We start from the raw sequence: 17,387 nt of genomic DNA, 5'->3' as shown, positions 1-17,387 counted from the left end.
TGGGGGATGTTTTCTTGGCACACTTTAGGCCCCTTATTGCCAATTGGGCATCGTTTCCTACCTGAGCATTGTTTCTGACCATGTCCATCCCTTTATGGCCACCATGTCCCCATCCTCTGATGGCTACTTCCAGCAGGATAATGCACCATGTCACAAAGCTCGAATCATTTCAAATTGGTTTCTTGAACATGACAATGAGTTGACTGTACTAAAATGGCCCCCACAGTCACCAGATCTCAACCCAATAGAGCATCTTTGCGATGTGGTGGAACGGGAGCTTCGTGCCCTGGATGTGCATCCCACAAATCTCCATCAACTACAAGATGCTATCCTATCACTATGAGCCAACATTTCTAAAGAATGCTTTCAGCACCTTGTTGAATCAATGCCACGTAGAATTAAGGCAGCTCTGAAGGTGAAAGAGGGTCAAACACAGCATTAGAGTGTATTTCCAAAGGTTTACCAAAGGTTGTCTTTAGGTTCAGGGTTGGTTAGGACAATATATAAAATACATTTAAATAATTAAACAACTAAATCATTACTGTAAATAATAAATACACAAAATAGAACAGTAAGTGCTCTAAAATGGTATAATCTGCTAGTACATAAAGAGAGGGTCCTGAAGCTGCAACCTCCAGTATTACAGCAATACTCTACTCGTTGAAGGACTAAACCTGCCAGAAATTTTCTACTAATCCTGAAGACCTTGATTAGCTGATTTCTGTATATTTTAGTTAGATCCAAGCTAAACTAAGCAGTACTCCCTCCAGTGTTGTAGTACTCGAGTTTGGACAACGCCAGACTGAGGCTCAAGTCCATGACCATACTTTCTATGAAGAGTTGAGACCAGTTTATTCAAGTCCGAGTCCAGACTGCCGAGTGAACGTTCCTGAAAATATGGTCTTGGACTCAGACTTGAGATGGACTTGAGTCCAAGTTCGGTCTTGTCTAGACTACAACACTGGTGTTTCCCTGTCTAAGATATGTGACTCTGATTACTGCAACCCTAAAAGCAGTAAAAGGGAAAATGTGTGGTGGTTCACCAGTGTTTCCCAACCCTGTTCCTGGAGGTACGCCAACAGGCACACCAAACTCTTTTCAAACTCCTCCTAAACAAACAGCTGATTCAACTCATCAGCTGCTTTTAAAACCTGAATGATGGGTAAGATAAGGGAGACATAATGTGTAATGTTGATGTGCCCCAGGAAACACCCCATTGTGTATAATCTAGACACGTACGGGGTTGTGATGACTGTACAATCTTGACCAATAGTTTACTAGAATGCACTCGCAAGTAAACCTGCTGACAAAAACTATTTCCACATAGTCCTCTCATGACTCTATGACTCAAGTCACATCTGTTCAGAGATATCAAGACTTGATAAGTCAAATTACAGCTTTCTTCACAACAAGGTGAAACACATTTCCATTCACAGCTTCAATACACCCTGTCGGGGTCCAAAGTTCACCCATATTGGACTAAATGGCCTGCAAATTATCAACCTCACTGTCAAGGATGCCCACCTCTAGACCACGTGACTACAGATGACGTAAATCAAAAACAAACAGCATGTGTTCTTAAGTCAATAATGTTCTTGTATTATTGTTCTGGTAGCAGGTGGTTTATTTCCCAGGAATGATATCAGAGCTATTGAACAGACAAACATGTCCCACAACTGAGCCCTATTGTGTCTTTAACTGAATCCAGACAGCCCAGAGTCTATTCCTCTTATCTGGGGCAAATCTATCACTCTCCTTCCACTCGGCTCGTTTGAGTCCGACTTCATGGGTAGATCTTTCATGGTATCCTGGAAGGGAGGAGTGTCTAAGGGCACATTCCCACTAGCGTTTTTGAGTCACTTTACAGGGAAACTAGCATTATCTCTTCCTAAGTCCACCTCATGGCATTATTCAAGTTGACAAAGCAAGCATACCATGGTTCTGACTCAAATGCAGCCTAAATTTAACCAGAGACCTACTCGGGGTACCACAGGGTTCGCTATATGGCCCCCTCATCTTCTTTTTATGCACTCTCTGGGACCAGTTATTCACTTAATTATCTCTTACATCATAACACTTTGCATTGTAGTGCTTCTTATGTTGCTGTCTTCTCTTGTGAAAAAGAAGTTTGCTCATAGTAACTGTAGTGAATGTGCACTTGTAGTTTACTTCTTACTAACTTAATAAAACAAAGGTACCAGAAAACATTATACAAATAGTATGTTTTTTGTACTTCTCTGTATTGTATTGAATGTCAGTATTTGCCGATAATATACAGTACTATTCATGAAATAAAATGCCTCTTAAGTGTACTTAGAGAGTACACATCATGACTGTTACTTAAGTACAATTTTTAAAAGTGCACCTTGTTATGAAATTACTTATAAAGATGTACTTAAAGGGTTAGTTCACCCAAAAATGAAAATTCTGTCAGTATTTACTCACCCTCTTGTTGTTCCAAACCTCTATGTGTTTATTTGTTCTGCTGAACTCAAAGGAAGATAATTGGAAGAATGTTTTAATCAAACAGATCTCAATCCCCATTGACCATAGTAGGGAAAAAATACATACTATGGTAGTCAATGGGGAATGAGATCTGTTTGATTAAAACATTCTTCCAAATATCTTCCTTTGTGTTCAGCAGAACAAATAAACACATAGAGGTTTGGAACAACATGAAGGTGAGTAAATGCTGACAGAATTTTCATTTTTGGGTGAATTAACCCTTTAAGCCCTACTTCAGTGGGTCAAAAAGCGCTCTTAAATTCAACTAATTGCAATGATAACAAGGGGTGATAGCCATACGAAGTCAGTTTTGCCAAATGTGAATTGCTCAGGTTAATCAGTCATTTCACTAGGTGTTGCAGGATGTGGTAATCTGCATTTACATAAACGTGTTCATAATCCTAAGCTGGTCTACACAAGTTCTTGTCATGTTGCTGTGCTTGTAGCAGTGCTGATTTATTTTAGGTTGATAGACTTCCACTTTCCAGTCGGGCTTTTCTAAAGGAAACGGCTATTATCAGAAGAAGTTTGTGAACCCTAAGAAGGAAATGGTGTGTAAAAGTGATGTAGCTGCCATCCACAAACCCCAAGAGGCAAAATCCCCATTCATCTACCCTTCCTCTGACCAGTCAGCCAAAACCACTGACCTGCCCGTGAATGTGAGGTGGGTTTGGCCCAGTGGGACAATAGAAAGGCCCGAGCTCCACCCCTGGCAATAGACAGAGAATACACACACACACACACACACAAGTAATCCTGACTACCTTCAGAGGAACCTGCATCCACCTACCTCTGTCTATACAGTCTGTGTTTACATGCTAACAATCATCCGTTTCAGGCCATACCACACAGAAACTGGTGTTTGTTTATTAAAGGTACAGTGTAACATGAATCATTTGCTTTCACAATGACAACATTGAAGCCAGTCGTAAATAAAGCTACAAATCTAGGGCAGAATATTACTAGATGTTCTGGGCTAATTGAAACCGAGATGTACCGCCGAGGTCGAACATTCGGTGTGCACACAAATAAATGAGTCAGAGTTTGATGTTGTTTCACATTGTACTTTATGTCTGAACAGCATCAATCAATGCGAGTACCAGCATGAGCGTTGTGGTGCACAACAGAGTTCGGAAAATGGTTTCATACCAACCAAACAAAGCAATCTATTATGTCTAATCAGCTCTATTGTGAAAGTGCCCAACTAAACCAACCATCAGAAGAAGGAAACCATTTAGAGTTCAGTACCCCAGGGTTCGATACGTGGCCCCCTCCTGTTCTTTATATACAGACCAATTATGTCTTTTAAGTGCATTTTTAAAAAGTGAACTTTGTCAAACTAAGCACTAGACCAACTAAAGCAACCTTTGTTGCATGAAGTTCTCAAATAATACTTATTTACATGAAAAGAAAAGCTTTGCTGAGCACACCACAACTAACAAATCCGTCTGGATAAATACTGACACAGAATAAAGAATGCGAGTGAAACGGATGCAGCAACAAGACCAAAAGTATTTCCTTTGTCTGGATCCTGAGCTTGTTTGTAATTAAGAAGGACAGCTTCAGGGTCAGATGTTCTTGTCATTGTTGATGGTGAGAGGGTGGGAGCACTGCTCCTAGATCAGTGCTTACAGACAGGGGAAGTGTGTGATATCTGCACATCCATGAAAAACAATCAGAGGAAACCACTCTCAGCTTTCTGGAGGGCCTGTTCTTCCAGCGGCTCCAAGAACAGATTCCCACAGAATGACTACAGCCTCTTTGAAGAAAACACCCCGGTCACATGGTCTTGTCTCTCCTGTGATTATATTTAAAAGAAATCTAAATTTATTGAAGTTCATTTTAAACTGAATGAAGCCTATAAATCCCACAGGGTTCCGACACCTTTTGACCGTATTATAGTAAATTGAAATAAAAGAAACATTAAGTGAAATAAAATAAAAGTATTTTATTTCAAGACATTGTCATTCTCATTTTTAATTAGTTTAAAACTTGATGTGCTAAAATAAACTGAATTAAAATATATATACTATTTTAATATATAAACTATTTAGCTATATTTTTAAATCAAATCAAATTAAAACGACAAAATTAGAATAAATAAAAACTTTAACTACACTCAAATCGAAATAGTAATAAAACTATAATAGAATCTCAATAACACTGCTTTTGCCTAGCATAACTAGAAAAAAATCTATATTAAGGAGTAGTTCACAACGAACGAAATGAACGAATTGACTCCGGAAAAGATTCGTTCATTTTAAAAGTGAACTACTCCTTTAATTTTGAATGTACACAACATAGTAGAGATTTTGCAGGCTACTGTAGCTATATATAATATTGAGAAAGACCATGACCATTTTATTTAATGATTCATTCTTAAAGCGAGCATCATTGCACCAGTTTTCAATAAATAGTGCTCACAATTTAAAATTGTTACAAAATGGCATTAGAGTTAGAAAAGTTAGATTTATTTCTGTGAATCAGTTCAAACTGTCCATAATTGAATTGCTTCAAAACTCTGATTCAATCATCATCACAAAAGTGTTCGGAGTTTCTGTATTGCATTTTTTACTGTTTTGTTTTGTAGTTTATCACCATGTCCTGTTTTGGTAAATAAACATTATTAGGCTAAATTTTAATTTTGTAAACAATAAAAAACTAGTGGAAAACTATATTTCCAGTTTCGTAACCTTAGTTCTAGTTCTGATTACGTTTGAACCGATGTCTGTTGGTGTTTCCTCTGAACAAAATCAACATAGGCTATAGCTAGTTACTAGATACTAGTTCATCCCAGCCTCCAGCATGGTTTTGACAGGAAATGTCCGAGATCGTTAAAGCTCAAAGACTCAACCTGCTCTTACAGTATGTTAAAGTACATCAGGGAGCTTCTCTGAGATTCCCGATCCCGAGTAAATATGCCATGGGGTTGACGACGTACCCGTGCTTCTTCCTGACAGAGTTACGCAACAGCAGTTGACCCGGGGAGTCACAGTCGATTTCACCCGACACAAAAGCACTTCCACGCAAGTAATTGCCTCAGAGAAACGGCTTATGTAAGACCAGTCATCTGTGCACGCTTGAAAAACAGCCCTGCTATCTTCACAGATTTCATTCGGACTTCCCCTCGGGGCAGTCCAGGAAAGCAACAGGCTTTTGAAAGGAAAACCACGGTAAGAGTCATTCTTTTCATTCAATCACTCCTGCATAGAGAATCACAGCTCTTGTATATTAATAATATCAGAGGCCAAAAGATGCAACTTGCAACATCAGCAAGTTTTAAAGGATTGTTCTTTAACGGAGGATACACGCCATATGGTGTATTTCTGGCCGTCTTGAGAAATATGATTTAGTGATATGATGATGACAGTATTTGGACTCAATGTGTCGTAGGATAACACGCCTGCATCGTTTTAAAAGAAGACATTTGCTATCGCGTATCATATACAATCAAGTGCACTTCTTTTTCTCAAGGGTGTGTGACCTTCAAACTTCCCCTCAAACTGGTTTAGCTTTGAAATGGGAAGTTTGAAGGTCACACACCCTTGAGAAAAAGAAGTGCGCTTTGATAAGTGATAGCAAATAGTCTTCTGAAAGGTTGAGGATAAGACAGACTGGATTTGAGTAACAGTCGGCAGATTTCAATGGAAATCTCTGGGATATTTATATTATCAGCTACGAAGAAGTTTGATGCGAGCCGATTGTCTACTGATCACTCTCAGCTTTATATTCTCTGTAATACACGATTAATCATTAAAAGATCCGATTCAAACATCAACGCTATCTCATTCCTAAATGACAATGATTCGCCTGTGTCTGTTAAAACTTTGGCAAAATCACACTGAATCATTTAGATCTGTGTTGATTTTCAACCTAGTGTTACAAATAGTGTTTATAGTTCGGATATAAACACTGATGTCTATGATAGCGATCAAAATAGTGCAAAACGCCTTTTGAAAGTGACTTTGTGCTTCCAATAAAGATTGTATCAATTAAACTGTAAAGCCAGTGACTGTTAAAATATGTATTTGTCATTGAATCATTCGTTCAAGTGATTCGTTCAGAAACGCTGATTCATCCAGTGATGAAACAAGTGCATTCTTTATGAGTGAGTCGTTGAATCATTCATTCAACCCTATTTTTATTCATTCAAATTAATTACATTAAATAGACTACAGCAATTAAAGGGATAGTTCACTGTGAAGTTAATTTTTGGTGTGCTTTATCTTACCTCAAGGTCATCCAAGATGTAGGTGTCTTTGTTTCCGCAGTATTTTCAATTTTGATATTTTTAGGTCAATCCGTTCGTGTCTGTCAGTCATATAATGGAGGTCTATGGTCACCACCTCAAAGAGCATGCACAGAGAAGTCCAAATTAAACATGATCTAATGACTCGTAAATGTAAGTACACATTGATGGCCTAAGACACGAAACGAGCGGTTTGTGTGAGAAAACGAACAGTATTTATATCGTTTTTACCCTTTAGTAACCACAGCCACAAAGCGAACACTTGGACGTGGCTGTGTTTCTAAGAGGTAAAAACGATATAAATACTGTTCGTTTTCTCACACAAACCGCTCGTTTCGTGTCTTAGGCCATCAATGTGTACTTACATTTACGAGTCATTAAATCATGTTTAATTTGGACTGCTCTGTGCATGCTCTTTGAGGTGGTGACCATAGACCTCCATTATATTACAGACAAGAACGGTTTGACCTAAAAATATCAAAATTGAAACTACTGCGGAAACAAAGACACCTACATCTTGGATGACCTTAAGGTAATCAATTTCAAAGTGAACTATCCCTTTAACATTTCACCGAGGGCAGTTGGCTTACAGAGCAGATTCGCACACTCAGACCATCATGCCAAAATGGCATTGTGGGTAATTTGGTTATGCAGACGACGTGAGAATGAATAGTAAGTGGTAAACAGGACTGTCACCATGGGGAGCCCAGCTGTTCTGGAGTCTGGCCTTTTTCCTCCTTGAGCAATGTGCAAATCATTACCACAGCAGAGACACCGCGGTTACAACCGTCTGAACAGAAAATAGAGCGACGCGTGAGAAAACCACAACAATATCTTTCTCAAACAGCTGGACAAAATAATCCTCCAAGCAAGCGAACACACAGATGATCTGTTCATCATATGATCAGCTTTAATAATGTTCCTGTGTAATTGGTTGTGGTGTGTGAAACTGTGCATTAAAAGTGTTTACTCAAGGACGGAGGCTGAATGGAGTTGTTTGTCTTCTGTGAGAACTAACTCTTCCTGCGGCGGAGGTCGTCCTCAACCACCCACAGTCAATGAGTGAAGAAGCACTATAGGTGTGCGCCCTGCCAAGTGCACTACAGAGTGTAGGTGTGTGTTTTACAGTTGTCATAGCACTGCTTGAGGAATACAAAGCCATTTTTCAACTGCACATATGGACGAAAAAAGACATCACAGCAATGAAACTGACTTGTATCGTGGATGTAATTAGACTTCTCCAAGAATAAAGTATGACGAATTTAGATTCAAGCGTTAGTTTTAGGGTTCAACAGTGGCAGTACCTTGGTAAAGTCATTACATTATTATTGAATGTACTAGTACACTTACAAAGTACTGTGGTAATGTCATTAAATCATTGTAGTTTATTATATTAAATGGCACAGATGTGATCAGATGTTCAGATTAGTGTTCGACCGATACTTTTTTCAATGGTTGATTCTAATTATTACATAACTTCCCTTGTGGAAAACGAAGTAGCATACTTTTAAAAAGAGCAAGAACAACTGAACTGAGTGTCATGTTTTCAGACACTTAAATGCATGTTAAGTGCAAATGAAAATGTATTCGTTTAAACGTATATAATGAAAATCATTTCCATTAAATATAATTGTAATTACACATTTGTAACAATGAAGTAAAATGTATTCACTTTAAATGTAACATTGAATAACACACGAGTTCACATTATAGTCAAGCGCTTTAGTGAACACACCCAAATAAGTGCACTTTATAAGATTATTGTAACATAATTATTTAAATCTTTTCATTGGGCATTATTACACTTTATAAAAGTCTACGTAAAATAGTCATGAAAGTGTCTCTCTTTAAGTGGACTTTAATTTCAGTAATATTATCTGCTTTAACATATTATTTAGAGTTTTTTTAATATACTTTTATGATTTTAAGTAGGCTACACTGCAACAAGTGAACTTCAAATCTTCAAATTATACAATTAAGCCCAAACTACAAACATCCTTTATTTACCATGGTAAATGACTACCATAATCATACACATTTTGCTGATAATTTACTCACCCCCATGTCATCCAAGATGTCCATGTCTTTCTTTCTTCAGTCGAAAAGAAATTAAGGTTTTTGATGAAAACATTCCAGGATTTTTCTCCATATAATGGACTTCAATGGGAACCAAACGGTTCAAGGTCCAAAAGACAGTTTCAGCGCAAACTGTTCAAAGGGCTTTAAACGATTCCAGACGATGAATAAGGGTCTTATCAAGCGAAACGATCGTTCATTTAATAAATAAATAACAAAGTTTAAGTTTTATAAGCTCAAATGCTCGCCTTGCTCTGTTCTGTGATGCGCGTTCGTGACTCTCCTGTTCAAACTTGTTTATCAAAATGAACGAATCTTTTTTCGTGTCATTTGGTTCATTCAATGAACGAAATGAAAGAATTGATTCGGAAAAAGATTCGTTCATTTTGATGAACGAGTTCGAACAGGAGAGTCACGAACGCGCGTCACAGAACAGAGCAAGGCGAGCATTTGAGCTTATAAAAGTCTGAAATCGTTTAAAGCCCTTTGAACAGTTTGCACTGAAACTGTCTTTTGGACCTTGAACCGTTTGGACCCCATTGAAGTCCATTATATGGAGAAAAATCCCAGAATGTTTTCATCAAAAACCTTAATTTCTTTTCGACTGAAGAAAGAATGACATGGACATCTTGGATGACATGGGGGTGAGTAAATTATCAGCAAAAGGTTTTTTTTATTTTTTTTTTTTAAGTGAACTACTTTGAAGTGAAGCACATAGAAGAATATCATGTAACTACAGAAAAACACACTACACTGTCTGGTGCATTTCTGTTAGTTAGTGGTCATTTCATGAAAACTTTAGCCTACAATAAACAGAGAGTGCACTTTATCCTCGCAACAAGTGTTATTATGGCAAATATGCTAATATTGCAAGAATGATTACTATATTTATAATCCAAGGTACTTTTTAATCATGTCAGCGCGGGGTCTCTCACCGTATCCGAGCTCACGGATGTTCTGAGTTTCTCCACCGCGGGAATGTACACGGGGATGATCTCTCCGTTCCTCTCGGGCACCGGGGGCGGCGGCGTGTCGTCCCGCATCATCTCGTCGCTGATCTCGGGCTCATCGTCACACTCGGGCACCGGAATCCCCTCCGTGACGAACTCCCTCACGCACTTCAGCTCGTGTTTCTTCAGCAGCAGGTCGGTGTCCACGTCCACCACTATGAGCTCCAGGTTCCCGGTGCTCGCGCGTATCCTCGCCACGACCTGCTGATGGCTTTCGCTCTCCACGCGCTCTCCGTTGACGAACACCAGCCGGTCGCCCGCGCGCAGACCGGCCAGCTCGGCGGGGGAGTCGGGCTCCACCAGGCGGATGAACTGCCCGCTTTTGCCCTTCTCTCCGTGCAGATGGAAGCCGTATCCGTTCTCGCCCTTGTCCAGGACGCACAGTCGCGGGCGCTGAGTTTGGCTGGGCATCACGCGAGTTCACCTGTGGATTTCAAATCTGACAGCCGGAATAAATAAGAAATGAAGAATAACTGGTGTCCTGCGCTCAGGTGCTCACGGGTGAAGCATGTTAACCAGTTTGAAGGGATTTGTTGTTGATAAAGTGTGACGAGAAAGTTCGAGAGTTTGATATGCATGCAGGATGCAGCACACATACAAACCCAGCCCATGGAGGAGTGACTCTCTCTCTCTCCTCCTCTTCTACCCAGGACAGCCGGGTGAACTGAACTGGGGTCATCTCATTCTCTGGGACTTTTTTTTCGCACTTTCCACGTTCTGTTGTTTACTGGGATGTCATGCGCACACTCAAGTTTTTTATTTATTTATTTATTTATTTTTTACAGAAATTAAACACATCTGGCATGAAATCAGATGGGCTATTTTAAAAACCTCACTGCGTGTCGGTCAAAAATTTTGTTTTTTTATTGATTGATTTATTAAATTAGTGTAGCCTACTATATTTTAGTTTGATAATGTTTTTATTTAATATTTTGTATTTTAGGGGATACTAAATTATATTTACGCTGTATTTGTGATCCATTCACTTTTTGAGCATATCAAAGTTATATTTCAAAAGTAAACTGTCGTAAATATTGAATGCTTTAAAACACAGACTTGGGTTTTATCTCTTTTCAAAGACGACACTTGGCAGATTTATTGCTGAAGTGAAAAATGATTTAAAAAGTCAACTTAAAGTTTTTTACGTTAATTGTTATGACAAATATGAAATATACATTTTCAAAAACATGTTTTACTCTAAAACTGTGAGAAAACCAAAGCCATAAATCTAAACAACTTGTTGAACATTTGAGGTTGATATTTCAATAAATGAGATTTCAGTAATATTTAGTTTGGCCGCAGTACCACACGTCTCCACTAGATGAAGTCTCCAACGCACATGGCACCCTTTAGCGTCAATATAACACGCTTTGGTTATGGGTAGGTATAGGTCTGGGGTAGGGTTAGGGTTAGACCACTAGGAGGCGCCTTCTGGCCCATATGCCTCTCATATTGACGCTAAAGGGTGCCGTGTGCGTTGGATGTTGACGTATTGGCAAAAGCGTCAGTATATGACGCCATGAGAACGTGCACTTTATTTCTAATGCGTGATTTTTGACAGAGCCAAGTGTGATTATTTGATGACGATTGGATGGTATGACCATTTATCCTGTTCAAATCATGTCCATCAATTATTATTATTATTATTTACATAGCAAGTCAAGTGGCAAAACTTTAACAAGTTTTACCATTTCGATGAAAAAAACAAAATAATTGTAAAAAAAAAAAAAGCCCACAGAAGTAGTCCACAGAAACTAACTTTCAAAATTACATTTACTGTGAGAAATATTCACTGGAGTGAAAAGTGTGACAAACAGTCTCCTATCTATCCTAAAATATGAATAAAAAACAATCATTTGAATTGTCTGTAAAAATAAAAATCACCATCTGCTAAAGAACAATAAAAAAAATCAGGATTACGGTTATTTGAGATGCATCATAAACTAATCTGACAAATTGTATATTTTGTGAGATTATACAGTAACTAATAATAAGCAATGCAATGCCTAAACTTTTATAAGATCATTTTCATTACATGAAAATTCCTCCCATCTTCTCATTTCATATATATACACCTGCATTACTGTAATGCACAAATTACAATAAAATTCACATTAGGCTGTATTGGTTGTGCCTTCAAGTTTTACAGTATTTTCAGGCTACTTAAAGGGATAGTTCACCCTAAAATGAGAATTAAGTCTTCCTTTACTCACCTGGTGTTGTTGTAATGCTCTATATGCCCTTCCTTCTTTTATGAAACACAAAAGGAGAATTGTTTAAAAATGAATAGTGACTAGCATCAAGCTTTTTAAAAAGCAGCCCATGTCCTGCCCAGTTTAACAAAAACACGACATGAAATATCTACAATCAATGTAGCCGTACTTCTTTCCTGAGGTAAGTGGGTCCGTCCTAACGATTGCGTTCACATCTGTCAACTGGCACACCATACATTTAATGAAGTCCTACATAGGCCTATTGCAAATTACATGATTTCTCAAACACAAACATCACCAAACCTTATATCTACAGGCCAATTTGCAGTTTACTGTACATAACCTCTTTTCAAAACAGTTAAACTTAAGTTCAAAAACAACACTAATTCAACTAAACACTGAAAAACTATCAAATCTGAATCTAAACACCGAAAATATTATTAAAATAATTAGAAGAAGCTGCACACATACACAAGTGTTAGTCTTTCAATGTCATTGCCATCTATTCTCAAGGGGAAACACACAAAAAAAGGTTGCTGCCTTAAATTAAGTACAGATAACTTGGATGTTGAAGTCATATCAACTTAAATCAGCTAAATTAAACTTATTTTTTTTTAAAAGGAGTTGATTCTTGTTTAACTTAACTAAAAAGTTGAAATGGCTTATTTTTGATGAGTAAAGCAAGTATAGCCTATGTAATGAAAGTTATGTTAAAAAGCCTATATATCATAATTTATTGATTGTATAATTTTTTACACTTCAAGGAATTATAAGGTGTCATTCTTGTTTTGTAAATAAACGTTAATAGAAAACGGGGCGTATTTGCAACCTAGTGTTCTTTGGCCCATTGTTTTAGTTTGTTTAAAGTGTTTGTTGCTTAAAAAAAACTTTGCTATAATGGAAGAGTGAGCTGATTTGAGACATGAAGGCTATGAAGTGCATTTTAAATGAGAAAATAACTGTTGTGCCGAGCTGCAAGTTGAGAACTGTGATAAGAGTTTTGGAAAAAGTGACTAGCCTAAGCGATTGTAAAAAAAAAAAAAAAAAACACGATCTTCCCAAAATGATCGTCTTAAATTGAACGTCAGATTTAGTGTTAGAAAGGCAGGCTTTTTACTGAGACTGATATCCGTTTTCAGAAGGTGAATAATATGCATTTAGCTTACAACAGAAACGAACGTAAGTCCCAGATATTTAGCAAACAGGTGCAGTGTGCGGTCACGCGACTCAAAATAACCAATAGCAGTCCACACTCCACAGACCAATGTCTCGCCAAGCTCAAATAACGTTTACATTTATTAATTTGGCAAATGATTTAATGCAAAACAACTTACATAGTACAACACAAGCATTTGCTCATTCAAATAAAACTTGTTAATCTTCTCTGAGAACCATCGGTCAACCTGACCTAATTCGCTTCATTTAAAGGTACAGGACACATATAAACATGAAAGATAAGGCAACAATTAAACCGATAAGCTCATTATTTATTCGTAATTCTCGGTGTGTAACACCGCCCCCCTGTGGCGTTAAATACTAATGAATCGATGGAAAACACCCAAACAAAGCACTGAAAACAAAACCCTCTCTTACAAAACACATGTATGTGGTTACATTGAACTTTCTCATGGCACTTTGTGACCACTGTGAAAAAAAAACAATATTTTATAATAGGCTACAGCCCATATTCACATCAAACTAAGCACGCCAGACAATCATACTAGTGAGTGCGACATGTGAAATTAATCCCATATTACGTCATGATCAAGGCCCGACTCAGTCAAGCTGTGCTATGATTGTTTTCCAGTCAATACACTGATTGTAAACAGAAGCTGATATTTCGACTCTGCAAGAGCAAGACACTTAAATATACAGGATTTTATAAACACTAGACACAAGCTCACTGCCCGGCACATTTGCGTGGCGTATAATGTAACGTAACACCAATATATTTTATTCTGTGTGATAGACAGATGCTATAACCATCAGAGAAACACAGAAAAATCAAGTTACACAGACAGACGTACCTGGAAACTGTACACACCTGGATCAATGCAGTTTATAAAGCAGAAACCACCACCAGAGGCTTATTACTCTGATGTACCTCAGCAGTATTTGGCTGTATATTCCTGACTAGAAAGCAAACAGGGGTCTGGGGATCATCGGACACATCAAAACAACGTTCACACACACATCTTCGTATAGAAATATCTTGGACGTGGAGGAGGTCCGTCACCCGAGGCAACAGCTGGACTTCTGCTTCTGAGAGTCGATGTAATCGTGGATCTTGAACTTGGGCTCGTGGGGCTGCTGGAGATTTCTGTGCTTCAGTTCTCTGGGTGGAGATTACACACGGACAGACGGACGCAAAATTTTAAGTGTTGGTTTGACAAAGCCTTAAAGGGATAGTTCACTTTGAAATTAATTTTTGGTATGTTTTAGCTTACCTCAAGGGCATCCAAGATGTAGGTGTCTTTGTTTCCGCAGTAGTTTCACTTTTGATATTTTTTAGGTCAAACTGCAGGTCTATGGTCACCACCTCAAAGAGCATGCACAGAGCAGTCCAAATTAAACATGATTTAATGACTCGTAAATGTAAGTACACATTGATGGCCTAAGACACGAAACGAGCGATTTGTGTGAGAAAACGAACAGTATTTATATCATTTTACCTCGTGTAACCACAGCCACAAAGCGACCGCGCCCTCAGATCACTTGGACGTGGCTGTGATTACACAAGGTAAAAACGATATAAATGCTGTTAGTTTTCTTACATAAACCGCTCGTTTCGTGTCTTAGGCCATCAGTGTGTACTTACATTTACGAGTCATTAAATCATGTTTAATTTGGACTGCTCTGTGCATGCTCTTTGAGGTGGTGACCATAGACCTCCATTATATGACTGACAAGAACGGTTTGACCGAAAAATATCAAAATTGAAACTACTGCGGAAACAAAGACACCTACATCTTGGATGCCCTTGAGGTAAGATAAAACATACCAGAAATTAATGTCAAAGTGAACTATCCCTTTAAAAAGACATTTAAGACCTCATGCAGTTTGAAGGCCCGTGTGAAAAGTAAGGGTTAATGCCCGACGAGGTGTCCATTGTCAGGTTTTAATGGACGACGGCGAGGCGTGAACCGGCCGACGCGCAGCGGAGGACGGTTGCCTCCGCCGAAGTCTATTAAAACCTGACAATGGACACCTCGAAGGGCATTAACCCGCTTATACCATGGTCACTTGCCAAATAAAACATTTTTAAAACATTAGCTGCTAGTTTATATTTTAATTAGGCTAAATCAAGTTTTTACAAATAATAACTCGCCTGGTTTATTTAGAAACCGGAGATATTTATAGTCCGCTCAGCTTGTAACCTTCAGGTTCAAAAATGCATTTTTTGATTTTTATGAAACACAAAGGTAGGCATAGTTATTTTTATTTTTTTTATTACACATAAAACAATTAATCAAACAGGCTTCTTAGGCTTGAAACGCTGTAGCTACCCTCCTGCCGTGGTTGTCTGGACTGCTGCGTAAAACTCCCGCAGGGTCTCATTCAGAGCAGCAGCGGTGTCATTTTCTTTGCGACGTTTCTCCGTTTTATTTACATTTCTTCTTTCTTCAGCAGCATCCCAGTCGTCAAAGTTGTCATATTCTCCATAAATGTTAAAAGAAATAACGAAGTCGCTCATTGTTGTATTAGTAGGCTATGTAATATCTAACTAACGTAAGATGTTTGTTTTGATAGAGCAAATTGTTAACGGATACTTTGACTGCCTGTTGCTATGGTTACTCACAGCTGTTGTGGGCAGCGCATTTATTTATTAATTTCAAATGGTAAACAGGCAGTTTCACCAGAACTACTTTACTAGGTGTCCTCTATCCCTTTTTAACGAACACCCTGCAGCCAATCAGAATCGAGTATTCACCCAGACCATGGTATAAAGATGAATAACAACACGACATATTACATCCTTTTTTGAACAAAAACCAGGTCAAAATGGAAAAGCCATGTGTGAAGCTAAGTACAGCCTTACTGTTCCCAGTAAGAATCAATCAGTCTCTGCTAATCAAATGTCTTTAATTGATCATCAGCGAGTGTCATCTCCTCTATAAAAGCAGAAGTTGTGTCAGTTTGCTCGTCTGGATCATTCCAGTGTGTGTGTGTTTGTTCACACAATAACGAGGAGGAAACACCTCAGCAATGATCTTAGAGAAGCAGTTGCTGCTGCCATCAATCTGAGAAGGGTTATAAAAACCATCTGAAGTCCATTACAGTGAGGAAGATTATAAACAAGAAAACATGAAAGACAGTTGCTAATCTTCCCAGGAGTGGACGTCCCAGCAGACTCTACAGGCCTCGGTTAACATGTGAAATGTTCAAGTTCATTAAAGTGCAAGACGGGACAAGTTTGGCATGTTTGGGAGGGTTGCCAGGAGAAATAATCTTCTCTCTAACAAGAAGCACAGCTTCGACACAAGTCATTGAGTCGACCATGAACTCGACCATGTCAAATGTGAGCCTAACTGTCCGAAAGCGAAAGCTTGGCCGAAACCGGGTCGTGCGACAGGACAATGATCCCAGAACAGCAGCAGAAGGGCTGAAAAAGACCCGAATCAAAGTGTTGCAGTGACCCAGCCAAAGTCCAGACCTCAGAGGAGACCGTAAGAAAGCTGTGCCCATAAACCTCAACGAACCGAAGCAACGTTGTAAAGAAGAGCGGGATAATTCCTCATCACCAACGTGAGAGACTGATACTGACACACAGAGAACGATTCCTGAATCTCATCGCTGATAAAGCCTCTACAAGCAGTTGAATCATAGGGTGTACTTAGTTTTTCACACATGGCTTCTCCATTTTGCCTTTATTAAACAATGACACAGTGTAATGTGTTCTGAGGTTGTATTTACCTAATTTTAAAGGGTTAGTTCACCCCAAAATGAAAATTAAGTCATTAATTACTCACCCCCATGCTGTACCAACCCCGTAAGACCTTCGTTCGTCTTCGGAACACAAATAAAGATATTTTTGATTGAATCTGAGAGCTGGATCAGTCCTAGATAGACTGCCTAAGGGACTGGCTCTTGACGGCCCATAAAGTCATTAAAGAAAAGGTTTAAATATTCCATGTGCCTACAGCGGCTCAATTATAAGTTTATCAAGCGACGAGACTACTTTTTGTGCGAAAAAAAAAAACATAAATAACGACTTAATTCGACTATTATATTACTTCCTTATGGGCGCATGCGCGAGAACTGAGACGAGGACGGTTACCGGCTGCTCACCGCTTAGGAGTTTTACCGCCACCTACCGTATAAAATGATGATCCA

At 38.6% G+C, this 17,387-nt stretch overlaps 2 protein-coding genes across 4 annotated transcripts in view; both read right to left on the bottom strand.

Annotated features, from left to right (window-relative positions):
• The window catches only part of nherf1b (NHERF family PDZ scaffold protein 1b), a 55,294-nt gene extending 44,843 nt beyond the window's left edge, over positions 1–10,451 (bottom strand). The window contains exon 1 of one of the 3 annotated variants that reach the window (XM_039665610.2): positions 9,766–10,451. In XM_039665610.2, the coding sequence (XP_039521544.2) occupies positions 9,766–10,251 (486 nt within the window). In that variant the 5' untranslated portion in view covers positions 10,252–10,451. The remainder of the gene's footprint in view (positions 1–9,765) is intronic. The other 2 variants (XM_039665608.2, XM_039665607.2) reach the window with 2 other exon arrangements.
• Positions 10,452–13,331: 2,880 nt separating this feature from the next.
• The window catches only part of LOC120474955 (ras-related protein Rab-37), a 46,941-nt gene continuing 42,885 nt past the window's right edge, over positions 13,332–17,387 (bottom strand). The window contains exon 9 of the mRNA XM_039665611.2: positions 13,332–14,388. Coding sequence (XP_039521545.2) covers positions 14,286–14,388 — 103 coding nt within the window. The 3' untranslated portion in view covers positions 13,332–14,285. The remainder of the gene's footprint in view (positions 14,389–17,387) is intronic.

This window comes from Pimephales promelas, chromosome 3 (assembly GCF_988280905.1).
Source record: "Pimephales promelas chromosome 3, fPimPro1.hap1.1, whole genome shotgun sequence".
Taxonomy (NCBI): domain Eukaryota; kingdom Metazoa; phylum Chordata; class Actinopteri; order Cypriniformes; family Leuciscidae; genus Pimephales; species Pimephales promelas.
This window is presented reverse-complemented; position numbering and strand designations above follow the sequence as displayed.